The 20,186-nt window shown below is 38.6% G+C and overlaps 1 protein-coding gene across 2 annotated transcripts in view; it reads right to left on the reverse strand.

Annotated features, from left to right (window-relative positions):
- Window positions 1-692: 692 nt before the first annotated feature.
- Window positions 693-20,186, reverse strand: part of morn3 (MORN repeat containing 3) — a 55,739-nt gene continuing 36,245 nt past the window's right edge. For both annotated transcript variants that reach the window (XM_048556206.2, XM_048556205.2), the window contains 2 exons: window positions 19,585-19,769; window positions 693-2,381 (listed from right to left, as the gene is read on the reverse strand). In XM_048556206.2, coding sequence (XP_048412163.1) covers window positions 2,304-2,381; window positions 19,585-19,769 — 263 coding nt within the window. In that variant the 3' untranslated portion in view covers window positions 693-2,303. The remainder of the gene's footprint in view (window positions 2,382-19,584; window positions 19,770-20,186) is intronic.

Raw genomic sequence — 20,186 nt, forward strand, 5'->3', positions numbered from 1 at the left:
ACGTGTTTTTTTCAGCAACATTCCCCAGGACCTTACCGCTAAGGATATAAGTCCTGCCCTGATTTGTCTTTCAACAATAAACAGGAAGCTAAACTTCAGCAACACTGAGCTTTCAGCAAAACTTTACAGTATGCACCAATTAATGTAGAATTATTGCAGCTGTAGTCACTACATTGACTGTTTCAAATTTTCCACCACTGAGATTTTAAGAACCTGGGAGTTTTGGAACCACAGAAAGTGAAACTTGCCATTGAGGAGCAGACAATCCTGTCAGCGTCGTATCTAAGTTAATACTCATTCTAAATTTCCAGCAGTTTGTTAGATATGTTATAATGTGGTAAATTATTCAATAATCTAATTTTTTAAATTTGAAACATTCATCCCACAAAGTAGTAACCCATTTTGGAGAAAGTCTTACATTCCTAAGTGTCTATTGTTGACAGATGAGTTTAGATACATCAGCATCATTATGTGCTACTTAACTGTGGTGACTTGGATAAGAACATTTGTATTTTCTATTGATTCACTTTCAAACAGAATTTCTAGAGAGTGAGCAAAGAGGGAGGTTACTTCCCCCGTGTTTCATTTTTATAAAATTTAGCAATTAAAACAAACCATGGCTTCTACTGTTGCAAGTTTTATTTTTTGATCAACTACAATGCTGAAAAAAATGGAAACAATACAGTGGCTTGTACAAAAACTGCAATAAGCTGGAAACCTTAAATTGAAAGGATGAGAGCCACCAAATCTTTAGCTGAGTCAGTATTTTGGGTATGACCTTCATCCAAACTGAAGCATATTTTTATAGAGGAACAAAATTTTAAGGAACTCAACAAAAAGAAGCTGGGGGGAGAAAAGAAAAGATCACTTATGAGACCTTGTGTTTGTAATATGTTGGAGTGATCTGGAGGAAGATGTAGGTGATCTGATGAGTAAGTTTGAGGATGACACGAAAGTTGGCAGAGTTGCAAACAGTGAGTAGGACTGTCAAAGAATACACCAGGATACAGGTAGATTACAGATTTGGGCAGCAAAATGGCAGATGCAGTTTAATCTGGACAAATGTGAAGTGATGCATTTTGAAAGATTAAGTTCAGCTGAAAATTATAAAACAAATGGCAGAATCCTTAGGAGCACTCACATATGGAGGGATCTGTGCATAAGAGACCCACAGATTTCTGAAAATGGCAACAGTGGACAAGATGGTCAAGAAAGCAGTCAGCATGCTTGCCTTCATCAGTCAGGGCACCAAATATAAAGGTTGGCAAGTCGTGTTACAGCTGTATAAAACTTTAGTTAGGCCGTATTTGGAATATTGCATGCAGTTCTGGTTGCTATGCTACCAGAGGATGTGAATGTTTTGGAGAGGGCGCATAGAAGGTTTACCAGGATGTCTGATGAAAAGAGTTTTACTTATGAAGAGAGGTTGGATAAACTCTGTTATTCCAGTGAAAGAGGGTAACCTGATAGAGATCTACAAAATTAAAAGATATAGAGTGGATAGTCAGAGGCTTATTCCCAGGTGAAAAGGTCAACTGTAAGAGGGTACAGGTTCAAGGTGAGGGGAGGAAAAATTTATTCACACACAGGATGGAATGCACTGCCAGTGCAGATGGTGGAAGCAGGCACATTAGCAACATTGAAGGCATGCCTTGATAAACACATGAACAGGAGGTGAACAGAGAGATAGAAGTCACGTATGAGCAATAAGTAGCAGTCTAAATAAAGATAAGGAACAGGTGCAGGCTTGGTGTGTTGAAAGGCCTGTCCCTACACTGGATTGTAGTATGTAAGTTGCTTAAATAACAATGCAATTGGCATAAGCCAAGAGAAAGTATATTGTGCAAGCTCAAGGAAGAGTGGAAATATGAAAGTCTTAAAGGATGGGATTAAGGCAAATAGAAATGGAAGTACAAAAAAAAAGCAGATTAGGATCAAATTATGATTTGAAGATGCAGACAACAGCACCAAAATATTCATGCAGTGGAGAATCCTCAAAGAATCTCTATTTACCTAGTAACAGATGAGTGTTTATCCACCAGATTATTCAATTCAAACACTGCAGATTATTCTTTTGCTACAGATGGATGCTTTATCAAAAGGTTTTCTTTGGAATTGTTGTAGAAAATCTTTGCAAATTTGCATATGCATTGTTCACAAGTAAGTGTAGTTGAGTATTTTACCAAAGGCAAATTTAAAGTTAGTGTATGTGAGATTGATTATATGTGCCATTCTGAAAAGGACAGTCATTTACGTGGTTTGAATTTTGCTGTCTTGAACTTGTGGAAGAGAGGAATCAACGATTACGTATCTTCTTCATTTTTATCCAGAAACCTTGATCTGGCTGTCTCTAAAACATAAGTTGGATTGCGTAGCTTAATCTGGGAGGAGAAAACAAAAGCAAAATGCTTAAATCTCTGTTGCAGTAGTGACCACATTTGTAACAACAAACATTAGTTATTAAAGTTATTCATTCATCCTTGCTTGATAACATGAAGATCACTCATACTGAATGATTTATCATTTAAAATACATCTGGTTCATATTTCAAACAATCATTGTAGATAATGGAAAGAATGAAAAATTGTTGGAAAGCTGTAGCTTTTTAATAGACCTGCTGAGCTAAACAATATTCAAATACAAATAGAAAATAAAGGAAGAGAAGAAACATTGTACACCAGAATTAGGTCCAGAAATAGGTAACAAAACCATTGTCTGTTAGAGTCCAACAAAAGCTACCAACTTATCTGTCTAAAGTATAAGTTTTAAACACAGATGGAAACATTAACATGGAATTATAATCACAGATTTCCTTAAGTACAGGTGGAAAAAATTCTGGAACATAGTTGCACAATTAATCATGTTACTTAGGAAACATTGTTTAACTAAACAGTCATGTTCATTCTTGTTATGACCTGTTAAAATAGGGTGGTGGCTTGTCAAACAAGCAATCTACCGTAGATCACTATGGTTTTCTTATGGTCTCAAATCAGTCCAGACATGTAAAATCTCAATGGTAGAGCACAGAAGATATTTGGCCCACTGCACCAGTGCTGACTGTCAGAGCTTTCTAATAAATATAATAGACAACGTCTCCATGGTGGCTTTCCCAGCCAATGTCAAAGCAGACCTCCTGTTTCCACAGGAGTGTGAGTACCTCAGCAGCTGCAGGAAATAGTCCTGTGGATCCACAGGCCATCAGCTTGGTTGGGAGGTAACGATTGTGGTTACTCTGGCCTGAATATTCTGCTGCGCGGAGGCAACTTCATCTGCAAAATTAAGGAGGTGGTAGGCAGATACCTCCTTGTAGCAAATATTATGTTACAGAAATAGTCCCAAGACTAATTCACAAGTATGCTCTGGTGAGGAGTGAATGTCTGTGAGTGCTTCAGCAGTTCTCACTGCTGCAGGTAACATCTGGGCTGGTCATTCTGGCTGGTGATTTCAACTGTAACATCGATGAGGCTGGATGATCTGGAGGGGCTGACAGCAAACTGGTTGCCATGTCCAGATTCCTGACGGAAACAGTAACAGGTTTCGGTTGGGATTAAGTTAGAGTAGGGACAGAAACGTGAGGTTTTGCCACAAAAACAAAGTTGCTGGAAAAGCTCAGCAGGTCTGGCAGCATCTGCGAAGAAAAGGTTTTGCCAGTGGTTTCTCATTAAAGGTGTTTTTTTCCCCCAAATAAGTGTGACATTGTGATCTTTTGAGTGGGAGGCTACGTTAAATAGTTTAGGGATTTAAATCAGACAAACCAATCAAGATGTAGTCACGTTTGGATTACCCTTAAGGTTTTGTACAGAAAGATCAGTACTATTATTTATTAGCAGGATTCTTATAATAAACAAGTTTGAGTTGAGCCATGCCTGTATCCATGTGATATTGTTCTTTATAAAATCCGGAAATCCAAGAACTATTGTAAGAGGGTGGGAAACAGGAAAGGAACCACTGGCACTGAAGATATTTGGAGACTAAACACCTAGTGAGTCCCATGCAGAAGACCTTCCTTTGTATTTGGCATTAACTGAAATGGTCAACCTGCACAGACAGGAATGGGGACATGAGGGATGCTAAAAGCCCTCACCAAACTGGAATGAAAGATTGAGGATTTAGCCCTATTTTGTCAAATGAGGTGGCTCTGGCATGTGAGCACTTGGCTATCTGCATGGAAAGTATTAGAACATAGAACATTACAGCACAGTACAGGCCCTTTGGCCCTCGATGTTGTGCCGACCTGTCATACCAATCTGAAGCCCATCTAACCTACACTATTCCATGTACATCCATGTGCTTGTCCAATGACGACTTAAATGTACCTAAAGTTGGCGAATCTACTACAGTTGCAGGCAATGCATTCCATTCCCTTACTACTCTCTGAGTAAAGAAACTACCTCTTACATCTGTCCTATATCTTTCACCCCTCAATTTAAAGCTATGCCCCCTTGTGCTCGCCATCACCATCCTAGGAAAAAGGCTCTCCCTATCCACCCTATCTAACCCTCTGATTATTTTATATGTCTCCATTAAGTCACCTCTCAACCTTCTTCGCTCTCACGAAAACAGCCTCAAGTCCCTCAGCCTTTCCTTGTAAGACCTTCCCTCCATACCAGGCAACATCCTAGTAAATCTCCTCTGCACCCTTTCCAAAGCTTCCACATCCTTCTTATAATGCAGTGACCAGAACTGTACGCAATACTCCAAGTGCGGCCGCACCAGAGTTTTGTACAGCTTCACCATAACCTCTTGGTTCCGGAACTCGATCCCTCTATTAATAAAAGCTAAAACACTGTATGCCTTCTTAACAGCCCTGTCAACCTGAGTGGCAACTTTCAAGGATCTGTGTACATGGACACCAAGATCTCTCTGCTCATCTACACTGCTAAGAATCTTACCATTAGCCCTGTACTTTGCCTCCTGGTTACTCCTACCAAAGTGCATCACCTCACACTTGTCTGCATTAAACTCCATTTGTGGCTGCATGAGGATTGAAATCGAGCAGATTTCCCAGTGGCTGCTGGACATGTGCTTAGATCCGCACTGAGTCCTCAATATTAATGGTAAGTGGTAGACACGGCATCTCAAACTCATTACTGGTATGCTAACTTCTGAAGGAAACAGGGTATGATTTGCAGGAAACGAGGTGAGGAGGAGCAACAGATGGCCACACAAGTTTAATCTCAGGGCACTCCAGAGGTGCCTACAAATATATCTCCCCTCTGCCAGTGACTCCATTACTGCAACTGATCAGGCTGGGGAGGGAAATCCTGCATTTGTGCAGAAGACTGTTACCAATTTTGTACTCTCTTGGTCCCACGTCCACCAAAATCTTCACAGTACCCAAGGAGCACTAGTCTATAGCCTAAGTGCAGTTAAGGGTCACAGACTAAACCAGGTTAGCATGGCAGATTTAATTCCTAAAAGGATACAAGTGAATCAAGGTGGGTTTTCCTAACAACCCACAGTGGTTACATGGTAGCCATTAAGTTAGTTTTTTATTCCAGATTTTTATTTAATTCAGATTTCACCATCTATCATGGTGGGATTCAAAGAACATATCTCAGAACATTTGGCTGGGGATCTGGATTGAGTCCAGTGACATTTACACTAAGATATACCTCCCACAAAGTAGGATAACAATGTATTTCAGGAACAGAAAACAAGGGGCCTATCTAGTCTGCCTCATCTAATATCCCCTTTCTTTGCTCTACAGAAAGTCTAACATTTAGAAACCTTTTCTTACACGAGGTCTATACACTTTTTGAAGCTGTGGAATTGAATTAATTATGCAGCAGTCTGTTCCAATTTTTTGATCACTGCTTGAATAAATACATTTTCATTTGTTTGTTTACTATCTGGGAACATTGATGTTGGTGTCACGACCTGACTGTATTGAGAAAAAAACCACTGAGTACTGTGTCTAATCTTGGGTGATCGTCTTGCATTCCTAGAGGATTCATACTAATGTATCAAATTTTTCAACTGCACAGAATTAAATCTTCAATGTAAATTTGTAACCAGTGTAAAATGTGTATAATTGTACAACTTATTTAATAATTTAGCAGATATAGTCAGTTAATTGCAATGATTTGTCAACATTGAACATGGTTGTTTAGTGGTTCTATTACTGGAGTGCTTGTAAATTTGGATTCAGTTAATCACACTACTTCTGTTGAATTCCCTAACCATTATTTTTGATTCAATGTTTGTAGGTATTTTCTACATCGACTGTTCAGAGATGGTAACTAGAAAAAGCAAAAGAACTGCAGATGCTGTAAATCAGAAACAAAAACACAAATTGCTGGAAAAGCTCAGCAGGTCTGACAGCATCTGTGAAGAGAAATCAGAGTTAACATTTCAGATCCAGTGATCCTTCCTCAGAACTGTTTAGAGATGTTATTACACATGTCTTGGACTTGAACCTGAGTCTCCTGACTCAGATATAGGCACACTGCCATCACACCGTAAGAGCTAAGTCCTAAATGACAAGGCCATGGCTAATTTATGGCAGATGTCAAACTCAGAAAATGCTGGAGAAACTCAGCAGGTCTGGTGTATCTTTACAGAGAGAAACCAGGTCAAGATTTTGGAATTGGAACAAAAAGTTTAATGTTTTAAATCTTCTTTTCTCATTCCACAGATGATGCCAGACCTGCAGTTTTTCGAGCATTTTTGTTTTTGTTTCAGATGTCCCATATCCACAATATTTTGCTTTTATTTAGAACATATTTGGTGGCAGATATTTTTCAGTACATCACTAATGTAAATTATGGTCTGTTACTCTTCTGCTTGTTGCTTATAATTCAATTTGGCATTAATGTCTGACCTGTTTCCTTACATAACAGGTCGGTGGAGTTGTGGATAGTGACGAAGGATGTTGTAGGTTGCAAAGAGACATAGATAAGCTGCAGAGCTGGGCTGAGAGGTGGCAAATGGAGTTTACTGCGGACAAGTGTGAGGTGATGCACTTTGGTAGGAGTAACCGGAATGCAAAGTACTGGGCTAATGGTAAGATTCTTAGCAGTGTAGATGATCAGAGAGATCTCGGTGTCCATGTACACAGATCCTTGAAAGTTGCCACCCTGGTTGACAGGGTTGTTAAGAAGGCATACAGTGTTTTAGCTTTTATTAATAGAGGGATCGAGTTCCAGAACCAAGAGGTTATGGTGAAGCTGTACAAAACTCTGGTGCGGCTGCAGTTGGAGTATTGTGTACAGTTCTGGTCACTGCATTATAAGAAGGATGTGGAAGCTTTGGAAAGGGTGCAGAGGAGATTTACTAGGATGTTGCCTGGTATGGAGGGAAGGTCTTACGAGGAAAGGCTGAGGGACCTGAGGCTGTTTTCGTTAGAGAGAAGAAGGTTGAGAGGTGACTTATTGAGACATATAAAATAATCAGAGGGTTAGATAGGGTGGATAGGGAGAGCCTTTTTCCTAGGATGGTGATGGCGAGCACGAGGGGGCATAGCTTTAAATTGAGGGGTGAAAGATACAGGACAGATGTCAGAGGTAGTTTCTTTACTCAGAGAGTAGTAAGGGTATGGAACGCTTTGCCTGCAACGGTAGTAGATTCACCAACTTTAAGTACATTTAAGTTGTCATTGGACAAGCATATGGACGTACATGGAATAGTGTAGGTTAGATGGGCTTCAGATTGGTATGACAGGTCGGCACAACATCAAGGGCCTGTACTGTGCTGTAATGTTCTATGTTCTATAACAATAGTAATTGAAGCTCAATGTAATTTTTAATATAATATGTACTTTGATATATCTTGACAATTTCTAAACAAATCCACGTCTTTTAAATATAGCGAGGTAGATCTGAAAATTCATAAACTCAACCACTGTTGAGTTTGTACTGCCAGTAGATAAAAATATTTAGCAGTTGTATATTTTAAAAATAATTTGTTTTCAACTTTTCCAAGGAAAGTATACCAAATTGATCTAGATTTTGCTTCACAGTTCCTATGAAGAGGTTACTTAAGAACTTAAAGATGTTAAGAATTTTACAAACTGACAATTTATTACAGAAGTTTAATAATATTGTAAGGTTTCTAATATTCTGAGTTTTGAGAACCCTAATTTAGGTAGCTTGTTCAGAAAATACCAAGAATTTCAATATATTAACTGAACTGAACGTTTAGTATTCATCATTATTGGCTTTTTATCCAAGTGAAACACATTTTTAATTCAACTAATCGTTATTTATTAGTGCTGCCTTATTGTCTTCGAATTTTCATTTCATACTGTATACAGTCAAAAAAGACTGATTACATTTAATGGCACCATTCAGAAGAATTATTATTCACCACAGATATATTTATGCGTTTGCCATCAAATATTTACATCTGCTAACGCTTCCAAGCACCTCTAAATTTCAGGTATTATCAGCCCTAGTTAGACTCTTTCACCACTTAAACAGCCCTCATCTGTGTCCAAAGTAAAGAAGCACTGACACACATATATGCAAAAAAAAATTACAACCATTATTATGAATGAGGCAGACATGTCGAAACGGGATTGTTTCACTGTCATTAGCTTTGAATGTGAATAGTTTCCTACAATGATAAATGTTTTGTTTTGCTTTAGAGGATTTGAAATCATTTTTAGTAAGTATTCTCCCCAGAGATATTATTTTACCTACCATGGTAATCTTTGAGGACTGTATGTAAAATGCTTTCATAACACTGCCAAAATATCACCCATTATGATCTCACCTAAGAGATTAGTAATGTTTAACAAATTATCCAACACCTTACAGTATTGCATAACTTTTCACAATGTGATGTATCAAAGTAATTATTTTTACATTTCTTCTTGGGCTATGAGCATCACAGGCTGCACCAGTTTTCATTCCCCATTCATATTGCTCTTCAGAAGGTGGTTGTGCTCTGCCTGTATGAACTGCTGTAGGTATATCTGTTTTTTTTTCCTTGTCGTAGTTTGATACAATTGAGGAGCTTACTGCACTATTTTAGACAGCAGTGAAGAGTCAACCATTTTGCTGTAGATCTGGAGTCATGAAGATAATAATGGCAAGGATGGCAAATTATCCTAATGAAGGACATTAGTAAACTAGGTGGATTTTTAAGGCAAGCCAGTAGTTTATGATCATCATTAGTTAGACTAGGATTTTGATCCAGACTTAGTCATTTGGAGTCATAGAGTTGTACAGCACGGAAACAAATTCTTCAGTCCAACTCGTCCATGCCAATCAAATATCCTAAATTAATCTAGTCCCATTTGCCAGAAGTTGTCCCATATCTTTCTCAATCCATCCTATTCATGTACCCATCCAGATGTCTTTTAAATGCTGTAATTGTACCAGCCTCCAGCACCGCCTCTGGCAGCTCATTGCATACTTATGTGCATGCCCCTCTGCATGAAAATGTTATCCCTTAGGTCCCTTTTATATCTTTCCCCCCTCACCTTAAAGCTATACCTTCTAGTTTTGGACTCCGCTATCTGGGGAAAATCCCTTAGATATTCACCCTATCCATGGACCTCGTGATTTTATAAACTTCTATAAGGTCATCCCTCAAACTCTAATACTAGAAGGAAAATAGCCCCAGCCTATTCAGCCTCTCCCTTTAGCTCAAAACCTCCAGCCCCAGCTGAACCTGAAATGTCAACTCTGCTTTCTCTCCACAAATGCTGTTGTACCTGTGTGAGAGAGATTAGAAATGTTGCTTCTGCAGATAAGGATGAATGGTGGGGTCTTGCAAAAGTAGAACATTATAGTCACAAGATTTTGTAGCAGAAGTTTATCATTAACCAGAGATTAGGTTCTGCAAAGGCGACAGCACAACCAGAAATATTGTTTCTGCAGACAAGGACGTGGTAGAGATAAGGGTGTTGTAGCAGAGGCTTATTTCTGCAAACCTGACAATTTGCATGTACGGCATGTCTAGCGCTCTTTAGGATAGCAAATAAGGATTGCAGTAAACAAGGGAATGGGGCCTTCGGCCGGCAGAAAAGGGAACAATAAACAAGGGTGGTCCGATAGGATGGAGAATGATAGGATAAGAGAAGACCAATGGGAGCAGGGAGGCGTGATTCCGCAACTTGTAAACTGTATAAGAATGTTTAACATGCTTTGTAGTGTGTGCCTGTCTAGCAGACACCCTTTCTTGCAAGATCGTACAGAATAAAATAGTCTTGTTTCCAAGGCTTTGTCTCAGGCCGAATTTGTGAGCAGGTACTGTTTCTCACACCTGCTAAGTTTCTCCAGTAACTTCTGTTTTTGTTTCCTTTTAATTCAGTGATAATGTATGACATACATAAGTATATTTTCTCAAAGTATAGGAGCAGCTAACAATTGGCTATTTTAGTCAGTTCTATAACTGTTATAGAATTCTAAAACACAATGGTCTGAGATGAAATCACAGTAGCCCACAGTAAAGGTGCTGATTGAACAATTAACTATTTAAACTGCAACAGATTCTGATCAGTTGGTGTGCACAATTAAAAACTAAGTCTGGAAGTGGTGTTGAGGTTTTGTAGTGCATCCTGTCGATAGTTTAGTGGACAGGGTAAGTAGATTAGTGAATGAAATTCTATCAAGTGAACTACTTTAGCCTAGAAAGTGTCAAGCTTCTTCAGTGTTATTGGAAAATACCCATCCAGGCAAGTATAGAGTATTTAATCACACTCTAACTTATACCTTGAAGGTAAGAAAAAGCTTTAGCAATTTGGGAACAGCACCCACTACACAGTATCCTGCCTCTGACCTGTTTTAGTAGTCACAGAATTTATGTGATTGATGCTGTTGAATTTCTGGTCAATATCCTAGGATATTGGTGGTGGGAGACCCAACAATGGTAAAGTGTTTGAACAATAAGACACTGTGGAAAGGTTCTGTCTTTTGGAGACGGTAATTTCCTGGTACTTGTATGGCATATGGGGAGAGATTAATTTATTAGCTGAGAAATTGAAAAGTGGTTCTGAACACTGAATGATCGAGAAACAGCTCAATGTCTGAAGTTATGATGATGGAAAGGTAATTAATGAAGCAACTGAAGATCGTAGGTTAGAATGTTTTACTGAATCATAGAGGGCAGCTGTTGTGGTGTAGTGAATTTCCCTAACTTTGGACCACAAGGTAAGTTCCACCTGCTCCAGACATGTGTGATAACATCTCTGAACTGACTGATTAGGAAATACCTGTACTGAACCACAAATATGAAAATGTTTCCAGATTTAATCCCTGGGCTGTGTTTATGCGTTTCATTTCAGACAGATGCTGTATTATATCTGAACTTGAATTGAGGAAGAGAAAATTGTCAAGGTTGCCAATCCAATTTCTAACATAAGTTGCTTTGATCTGTGTGCAGGAATTGAAGGTACGATCAGAGGCAGTTAGAGTGAGCCTGATTAAATTCTTAAAAAAAAAGGCTGATGTCATCGGGTCAGTTGGCCCAGAATATGTTGCTGCATAAGGATAAAGCCAACTTTAATAACTAGATGTGCACATGCAAAACCATGATATGGGAGCAGAATTAGGCCACTTGAACCATCAAGTCTACTCTGCCATTTAAAAAGATCATGACTGACTGATCTGTTTATGTTCCAAATTCCACATTCTCAACCAACCCAAAAAAACTTTAATCCTCTGGCCTAACAAGTATTTAACAACCTCTGCCTTTAAATTATTCAATTATCACAATTCCACCATATTGAGGGAGAGGGTTTCAAAACCCACTAAACTTCTCCCCATCTCTGCTTTAATGGGCAATCTCTAATTTTAAAATAATTTTATTTCCTAATTTTGGATTCCCGCACAAAATGAAGCATCCTTTCCATATCATCCTTATCAAGACCATGCAGGACTTGTGCACTTTAATGTATTCACCCCTCACTCTTCTGAATTCCTGTGAGAACAAGCCCTAACCAAACCTCCAAGGACATCCCACTCATTCAATGCACCAATCCAGCAAACCTCCTCAGAACTGTCTCCAACCCATTTATATCTTTCCTTAAATAAAAAGCCTAAATTTGCAGATGCAGTCTCACCAATGTCCTATCATAACATCCTTCCTTTTATGTTCATTTCCTCTTGTCATAAGGGATAGGATTTCATTAGCTGCCTTAATCACCTGCTGTACCTGCATATTATCTTTTCATGACTTATATACTAGAAAATCTATACCTCTTTAAGTAATAGGCTTTTTTTAATTCTTCCCTTTAAATAATAATTTCACATTTTCCTACACTATACTCCCAAGTGCCAGATTTTTGTCTACTCACTGAACTTATAAGGAACTGGCAGTATTTAGATATCTTTTTCACAACATACCTTGCAATCTGACGACTTTATGTGGTGTGTAAATTTTGCTACTATGCCTTTCCTCCCCTCATCTAAGTCAGTGATGTGAACAATCATCTATCCGTGGTAATGTTACCCACTAAGCCATGAACATTTCTTTTCTGCAACAGCCTTTGATATGGCACCTAACTAAATGTTTTCTAGAAATCCAACTGATATATATGACTTGATAGAAACAAATTATGACAACATGCAAAAGTATAATTCATAACATGTTAACGCTACACTGTTCACATTTTTGGAATTCAACATAACTGCCATCATTTTTTGTAATGTGTCATTTAATCAATTTTTTCAGAAAATTAAGTGAGTAGTTTATCCTGAACATTTCATTTTTATTTGAAAAATTATTTATGAACAATGCTTTCAAATTACATTTACAAGTTCATTCTATCATGTGTATATCCTGATACCTTAAAGTTGTGCAAGAACTTAAATACCCTGTATATATTTTTAAGACTATTGGCTGTTGCCCACTTTTACATAAAATAGCTAAATTGTTCCTGACATCTAAATATGTCGTTATGGAAATATTGCAGAGAGATGTAAACCAGATGCTTCGAAGAGGACTTGGCTATTTTCAGGAACCAGAGATTAAATATTTAAATTATGAAATGATTTCTGACTGTTAAGATTTCAGAAACTGATTAACTTGCAAAGTTTATTTGCGTCAACAAAACAAAAATAGAATAGCTGACTGTGTATAGAAAGCTTTATCATTCAGATAAGTTTAGTTTTGGTAAACATCTTTAAACCAGTAATATGAAAGTGATCTGCAACTTTGAAATAGAAATTTCTCACAATTACCATATCTGCATTTATTGGTTCAATACAAAAGTCAGCACAATCCATTTGGTCACTCATTAAGCAGATGCAACTTTGCCTGCTCAGGCATGTTTTGCTGGACTGAAGATAGATATGTGCCCAAGGATTTACTGTATGATGAGGTAGCTACTGCCAGGAAACCAGCAGGATGCTCAAAACCCTACTTCAAGGATGCTTGCAAACCAATAAGATCATAAGAAATAGGAACAGGAATAGGCCAGAAGGCCCCTTGAGCCTGCTCCACTATTCAATAGGATCATGGTTGATCAACACTCCTCATGCCCATTGTCCTACCCTTTCCCCATAACCCTCAATTCCCCTACTGATCAAGAATTCATAACTCTCAATTCCCCTACTGATCAAGAATCTATCTCCAGCTTAAATATACACAAAGACCCTGTCCCCACAGCTCCCTGTGGCATCAGGAGACATTTCTCTTTACCTCAGACTTAAATTGTCACCCCTTAATTCTGTGACGATGCTCTCTGGCCTTAAGACTCTCTCATAAGGTGAAACACCCTTTCAGCATTTACTCTTTCACAGGCCCTTTAAAGATCCTATATATTTCAATGAGATTACTTATTAGAATTTAGAAGAATGAGAGGTGAAGTCTCAACTTGCTCAGCCTTTGCTCAGAAGACAATCCCTCCACACATGACACGAAGGTCCTGAACATTAATTTCAACACCTGGAATCAATTAGCTAATGAGGGAAATGGCAACATCACCTGAGAGTTGGTATCTACGATGATCAGTGGCCTAGTAACACCAAAGGAGCCAAACACTGAAAACAATGTCCAATTACACCAGATAAGACTCCGTCAAAATAGGTTTTCTAATGGATTGCTCTTTCAACCATTGACAAAAGCATGTCATATGAAGCTACCCTAGTTTGCCATATGAAGGTTTGGCAAATGATTTGTTTTGTTAAATGTCCATCATTCAAATAAAGGAGAATATGGACAGATATTTAATTATGGGTTGAAGGCTATGAAGACCAGGCAGGAAACTGGAGTTGAGGCCAAGACAAGATCAGCTATCACTGTATCAATTGGTAAAGCAGGCTTGATGGGCTGAATTAGAGATAATGGGAACTGCAGATGCTCGAGAATCTGAGATAACAAAGTGTGGAGCTGGATGAACACAGTAGACCAAACAGCATCTTAGGAGCACAAAAACTGACGTTTTGGGCCTAGACCCTTCATCCCCGAAACGTCAGCTTTTGTGCTTCTAAGATGCTGCTTGGCCTGCTGTGTTCATCCAGCTCCACACTTTGTTATCATTGATGGGCTGAATTGCCTACACCAACTCGTACTTCTTATGTTTTCTTTCTTCTGTTATGTAGATGGAAGGATACCACATAAATCATTTGTATTCATATAAACAAATAATGCAACTTAGGTTCTTACTGCCATTAGCCCAAAAGGGAACAGGTAATATCACTGCAAAGAATTTTGTTTTTAATCAATTGAGACTGGTGCCAGTTATAATCAATCTGTTTTTGAACTGAGGACCTGAAAGCGGGCAATCTTGTCACACAAAGTAATGAAATTTTGATTTATTATTGTCACCTGTACCTAAGTGCAGTGAAAAGTTTTGTTTTGCGTGCAGTACAGGCAGATCATGCCATACAAAGTGCATAAGGGTAACAGAACAGAGCAAAGAATGCAATGTTATGGCTGCAGAGAAGGTGTACAAAGAGCAAGATCAATGTTAAACTTAAAATTGGAAAGGTCTGTTCAGAAGTCCTATAACACCGGGGAAGAAGCTTTTCTTGCACCTATTGGTATGTGTGTTTAAGCTTTTGTATCTTCTGCCTGATGGAAGAGGTTAGTGGAGATTATAGCCAGGCTGGGTGGGATCTTTTGATGATGTTGGCTGTCTTTGTAAGGCGACAAGAAGTATAGATAGAGGGTTGGCTTGTGTGATGTACTGGGCTGTGTTCACAACTTATGGTTAATTCTTACAGTCCTGGGCACAGCAGTTGCCACACCAAGCTGTTATGCATTCGGATAGAATGCTTTCCAGGGAGCATCTATAAAAATTGGTAGGAGTCTTTATCGACATGCCAAATTTTCCAGCTTCCTGAATAAGTTGAGGCATTATTGTGCTTTCTTGACTTGTAATGTCAACATGTGTGGACCAAGACAGACTGTTGGTGATCATTACTCCTAGAACTTGATGCTCTCAACTATCTCACCTCAGCACCATTGATGTAGGTAGAGGCATATCCTCCATCTTGCTTCCTAAAGTCAATGACCAGCTCCTTCGTTTTGCTGATGTTGAGGGAGAGATTGTTATCTTTACACTATGCCACCAAGCATTCTCTCTTTCCTGTATTCTGTCTCATCTTTGTTTGAGATCCAGCCTACAATGCTTGTGAAATCCAGCATAAATGATAAATGTTACATAATAATATTCATAATGTTTCATCTTCAATTCTCTAAAAAAAGACAGATCCAACTCTCAGCACCATGACTTCCCTCAATTGCTTGGGTAAAGCAGCAGACCCTGAAATCCCAGAGCTGGAATGGGAATTTAACCCTGGACTGTTGGCACCAATTTGATTTAGACAGGCCTGTCAACTGAGCTAACTGTACCCTTTCATCAACTGGCAAATAGCCTTAGCTTTTACATGTTGTAGTCTGGAGTTAGTTGGAGTTCCAATTCTCTCCATCATATGGCGCTCCAAGAATCTCCCCACTTCTTACTGCTTGCCATATGTTGGTAGGATTTACAACTTGTTACTCAATCTATCTGGTTACATATCAGCTTTATTTGCTAGGCCCACCAAGTCCTAGAATGGGACTTGAATCTGAAGCATCTACTTCTGAAGCAGAGAAACTACCCTTTGAGCCACAAGATCTCCTTACAACACACCCTCAAACAAAAAGACAGCATTACAATTTTACTTTAGAATTCATGGAAGATGGATTAATTTAAATTTGGGGGGAGGGTACACCAATAAAGGAGGATATGTTATTTGACAGATTTCTTTTGCACATTTGTTTAAAGAAAAACAACAAAAATAATATCACAACTGTCCAGGACACAAAATATTATAACAGACCTGTAGCTGGAAAATAGTTGACATAATTTGACATAGAAACCTTCCAGAGACAGCTGCATGAAGCATTTTTAGCTACTTGAAAGGACACACCATGTGTCTGTTACCATGTGTCTATGAACCCCACATAGAGATACATATAAAGGAGAAAAGAGTTTCAGTAAGAAAGAGAAAGAAATGGACAAAAAGTACATCAGACAGGGTGGGAGACATCACAATTATGAAAGCTTGAGAGTTAAAAAAAAAACAAGGAACAGTTACATCTATGAGCAACTTAATGGGAGATCAGTTGTAGCAGAACTTATTATGAGTTAATTCAATGGTCATATAAAAAATATTTGCTTGAAATTAAAGGCTCTGTTTTTCACAGGATTTAATATAGTATTATGCCTCACAAGGACAGACATCAAGTGTTTACTGTTATCAAGGTGCCTGTAATTGAATGGACCTGCATGATCCGTTGATCGATTGCAATCATTTTGTAGGACCACTTAAATGTGACCTAACAGACAATGGCAATAGTGAATCACACTTGTAGGACTCAACATTAACTCCATGCAAGTGAATGGAATTCAGATGAGTTAAGACCTCACCCATATTCTCTGGACTGCACTGAAACATCCATCAGTCACTCATGAATAATAAATTTCAAGTCTATGTGACTAGCAAGAAAGAATTCAGTAAATTATGCACCATTAACAATAATGCTTGACGGTCTCAGAACTACATGTGCTTTATTGGGTTTGGGGTCTGGGGAGGCCAGGTGACAAAGTTAAAAGCACATCTATGGCTTACTGCACCTTAATTTAGTTTTGTTTCAATGCAATTTTCAGAGATCATGTAGTGAGATGAACTGGTATCTGGGTTTTAAACTATGTAGTGAGGTGGGGCATTGTTTCAGTTGCATGGAAAATTAGAAAATCAAAGTTAAAGGAGAGTGGGAGGGCAGGTTAGTGAAATTTCATATCACATCAAGACATCGTACAACAGTAGAGAAATTTGATAAAAGAATAACAAAGGCTTTGTATCTGAATGCACGAAGCATTCATGATAAAAGTAATGTGTTAACAGTGTTAATAGAGAAAAATGGCCATGATTTGGTGGGGATTACTGAGGAACAGTTGAAGGAAGACCAGGTTTGGGATTTGAATTTTAAAGAGCATTCAGTATTTTGGAAGGATAGAGAGGAAGGAAAAGGAGTTGGTTTTCCTTTGTCAGTAATAGGGTTTTTCTGGAGCTGTAGTGAGACATAATGATATCATCACTGGAGATCAAGGTAAAGAATCAGTCTGAGCATAAATAAGAAATAGCAAGGGAAAGAAGTCCTTTCAGGGAGTAATCATTAGGTCCCCAAACAGTAGTCCAGTAGTAGTGCTCAATACTAGAGATACTGCGGGCTTGTAAGAAAGGTACAAATCACACATGATTTGCAAGTTGACTGCATTAATCAAATTAGCAAGGGTTGCGTCAAAGGACACTTCATTAATGTATTAAAGATTGCTTCTTGGAGCAATATCTTAGAATCATAGAAATCCTACAGTGCAGGAAGAGGCCATTCAGCCCTTCAAATCTGCAATGACCCTCCAAAGACCATCCCACCCAGTCCCAGCTCCCCATCCTATCCCAGTAACCCTGCATTTACCATGGCCGATCCACCTAGCCTGCACGTCTTTGAGTGTGGGAGAAAACGGAGCACCCAGCGGAAATCCTTGCAGACATGGGGAGAAAGTACAAACTCTACAAAGGCAGTCAACCAAGGCTGGAATCAAAACCAGGTCTTTGGCACTGTGAGGCAGCAGTGCTAACCTAATATGTTGAGGAACCAACCAGGAAGCAGGCTATCCTGGATTTGGTATTTTGTAATAGGATGGGATTAATTAACGATCTCATAGTAAAGTAATTCTTGGGAAGAGTGATCATAGCTTGCCAAAATTTCAAATTCAGTTGGAGTTCAAGAAACTGAAGTCCCACACTAGTGTACTTGGGTGAAACAAAGCTAATTACACAGGTATGAGGTCAGATTTGACCCTAGAGAACAGGGCAGGAAGACTAAAAGGTAGGACAATTGAAGATCTGTGGCAGGTGTTTAAGAAGATAGTCAATTGATCCCAATTAAAATATATTCCAGAAAGGAAGAAAGTTTGTTAGAGCAGGAGAAATATCCATGTTGCAATGCAAATGAATTAAAGACAAGAACTAAGGCACATCACATTACAAAGGCAAGTGACAGCTGGAGGGTATGGAAACTTTTAAAGATCAATAAGGGGTTACTAAAAGAGTCATAAAAAGAGCAAAGGTAAATTATGAAAGAAAACTAACAAAATATAAAGATGGACAGTAAAAGCTTCTATAAATATGTAAAAGGGAACAAAGTAGCTGAAGTGAATGTGATCCCTTGGAGGATAAGGCTAGGCAGTTAATAGTAGGGAACACAGAAATGGCAGAGTCACTAAATCAATATTTCATTTTAGTTTTCACAGTCGGCGACACTAGTACCATCGCAGTCATAACAGGTAATGCAGAAAATATAGAAATGGAGGAACTTAGAATAATCATCGATCTATTGATTGTCACGTGTATTTGTTACACATGTTTGTTACAAATACGGTGAGAAGTAGTGTATAATGTCACCACTCTCCAGCGCCACCCTAAAACAGAAATAACCAGGTAGAAAAATAAAGTTGAAAGTTCAACATGGCTAAGTGCTTCCACCCCGATGCTGAAACCATCATCAGTATGAAACAGTCGGCCAGCCTTGAGTCTCTGCATCACCGCAAGAACCATGTCACTATTCGGTGCCATCTTGCCTCCACCGACGTCACCATCAGCATGACTTTGCACTGGACTGATCTCAGAAATGCAGCTGCTGCTGAAGCTACTGAATCCCACACCAGCACTGGGCCCAAACTCACCTCCCTCTGTCACCACTGAGAACACAATTTTATGCCCCTCTGCCACCACTGGGAGCACGATCTTGAATTGCCTAGTACTACACCTATTTCTTGTGTTTTATCACAGCATCTGTATATAGGAGAATTTTTTCCTTATTCTAATGTGGCCAGGAGTGAATATAGTAGCCACGCACAGCAAATGACGAAGAAGAAAATACACCCTGATTAAGTAGATTATATGATACAAAAATATTATAAAAAGATACATGTGCACATTTTTAGCGGTAAGTCATCTTCCCTTAAAAGTTTAATGTTACAGTACATCTACGATATTAAAAATTGTGCAGGATCTACCAGAAGGAAAACGTGCAATGTATTCAGTGACCTCTTCTCATATCGCTTTTTTTCTAAATACGTAAATAAACCATGCAAAACAAGTATAATGGTCTCGATTATAAGCAACAGTAAAATTTAAGTACCTGAGGTATTGGATAGGAAGTAGGATTAATTGCATCTTCTCGACCGAAGTCAATCATTTTTCCACACTTTGGAATGTCGTCGACCCACACACCTTCATACATTTGGCCTTTCTCAAAGAAGAAAAACTTTCCTGTTCCATGTTTCTTTCCATTTTTCCAGAAGCCTTCATAGCGGTTTTCATTGGCTGAATAAATACAAAACTATTAAATAGTGTAAGAATCAGAAATATTTAAGATAATTAATCCAACATTTTAGATCCTGCCTATTTTCTTCAGTAAATCTGAATTCTACGGTTGTTTATTGTTTTCATGCTTTCATCTCAAACCATTTCATGTAAACTTCAAATTGTGATTATCTTGAGGGTGTTTACCAGTTTCTCAAACTCTATTTTTATATCTACAAAAAATGGGGGGAAAACTGAGTCATAGAATCTTTTAGATATGTACAGCAAGGAAACAGACCCCTTGGTCCAACTTGTCCATACCGACTAGATTTCCAAAATAAATCTAGTCCCATCTGAGCATTTGGCCCTTCCTATTCATATACCCATCCAGAAGCCTTTTGAATGTGATAATCGGACCAGCTTCCACCACTTCCTCTG

The sequence above is a fragment of the Stegostoma tigrinum genome, chromosome 26 (assembly GCF_030684315.1).
Source record: "Stegostoma tigrinum isolate sSteTig4 chromosome 26, sSteTig4.hap1, whole genome shotgun sequence".
NCBI lineage: Eukaryota > Metazoa > Chordata > Chondrichthyes > Orectolobiformes > Stegostomatidae > Stegostoma > Stegostoma tigrinum.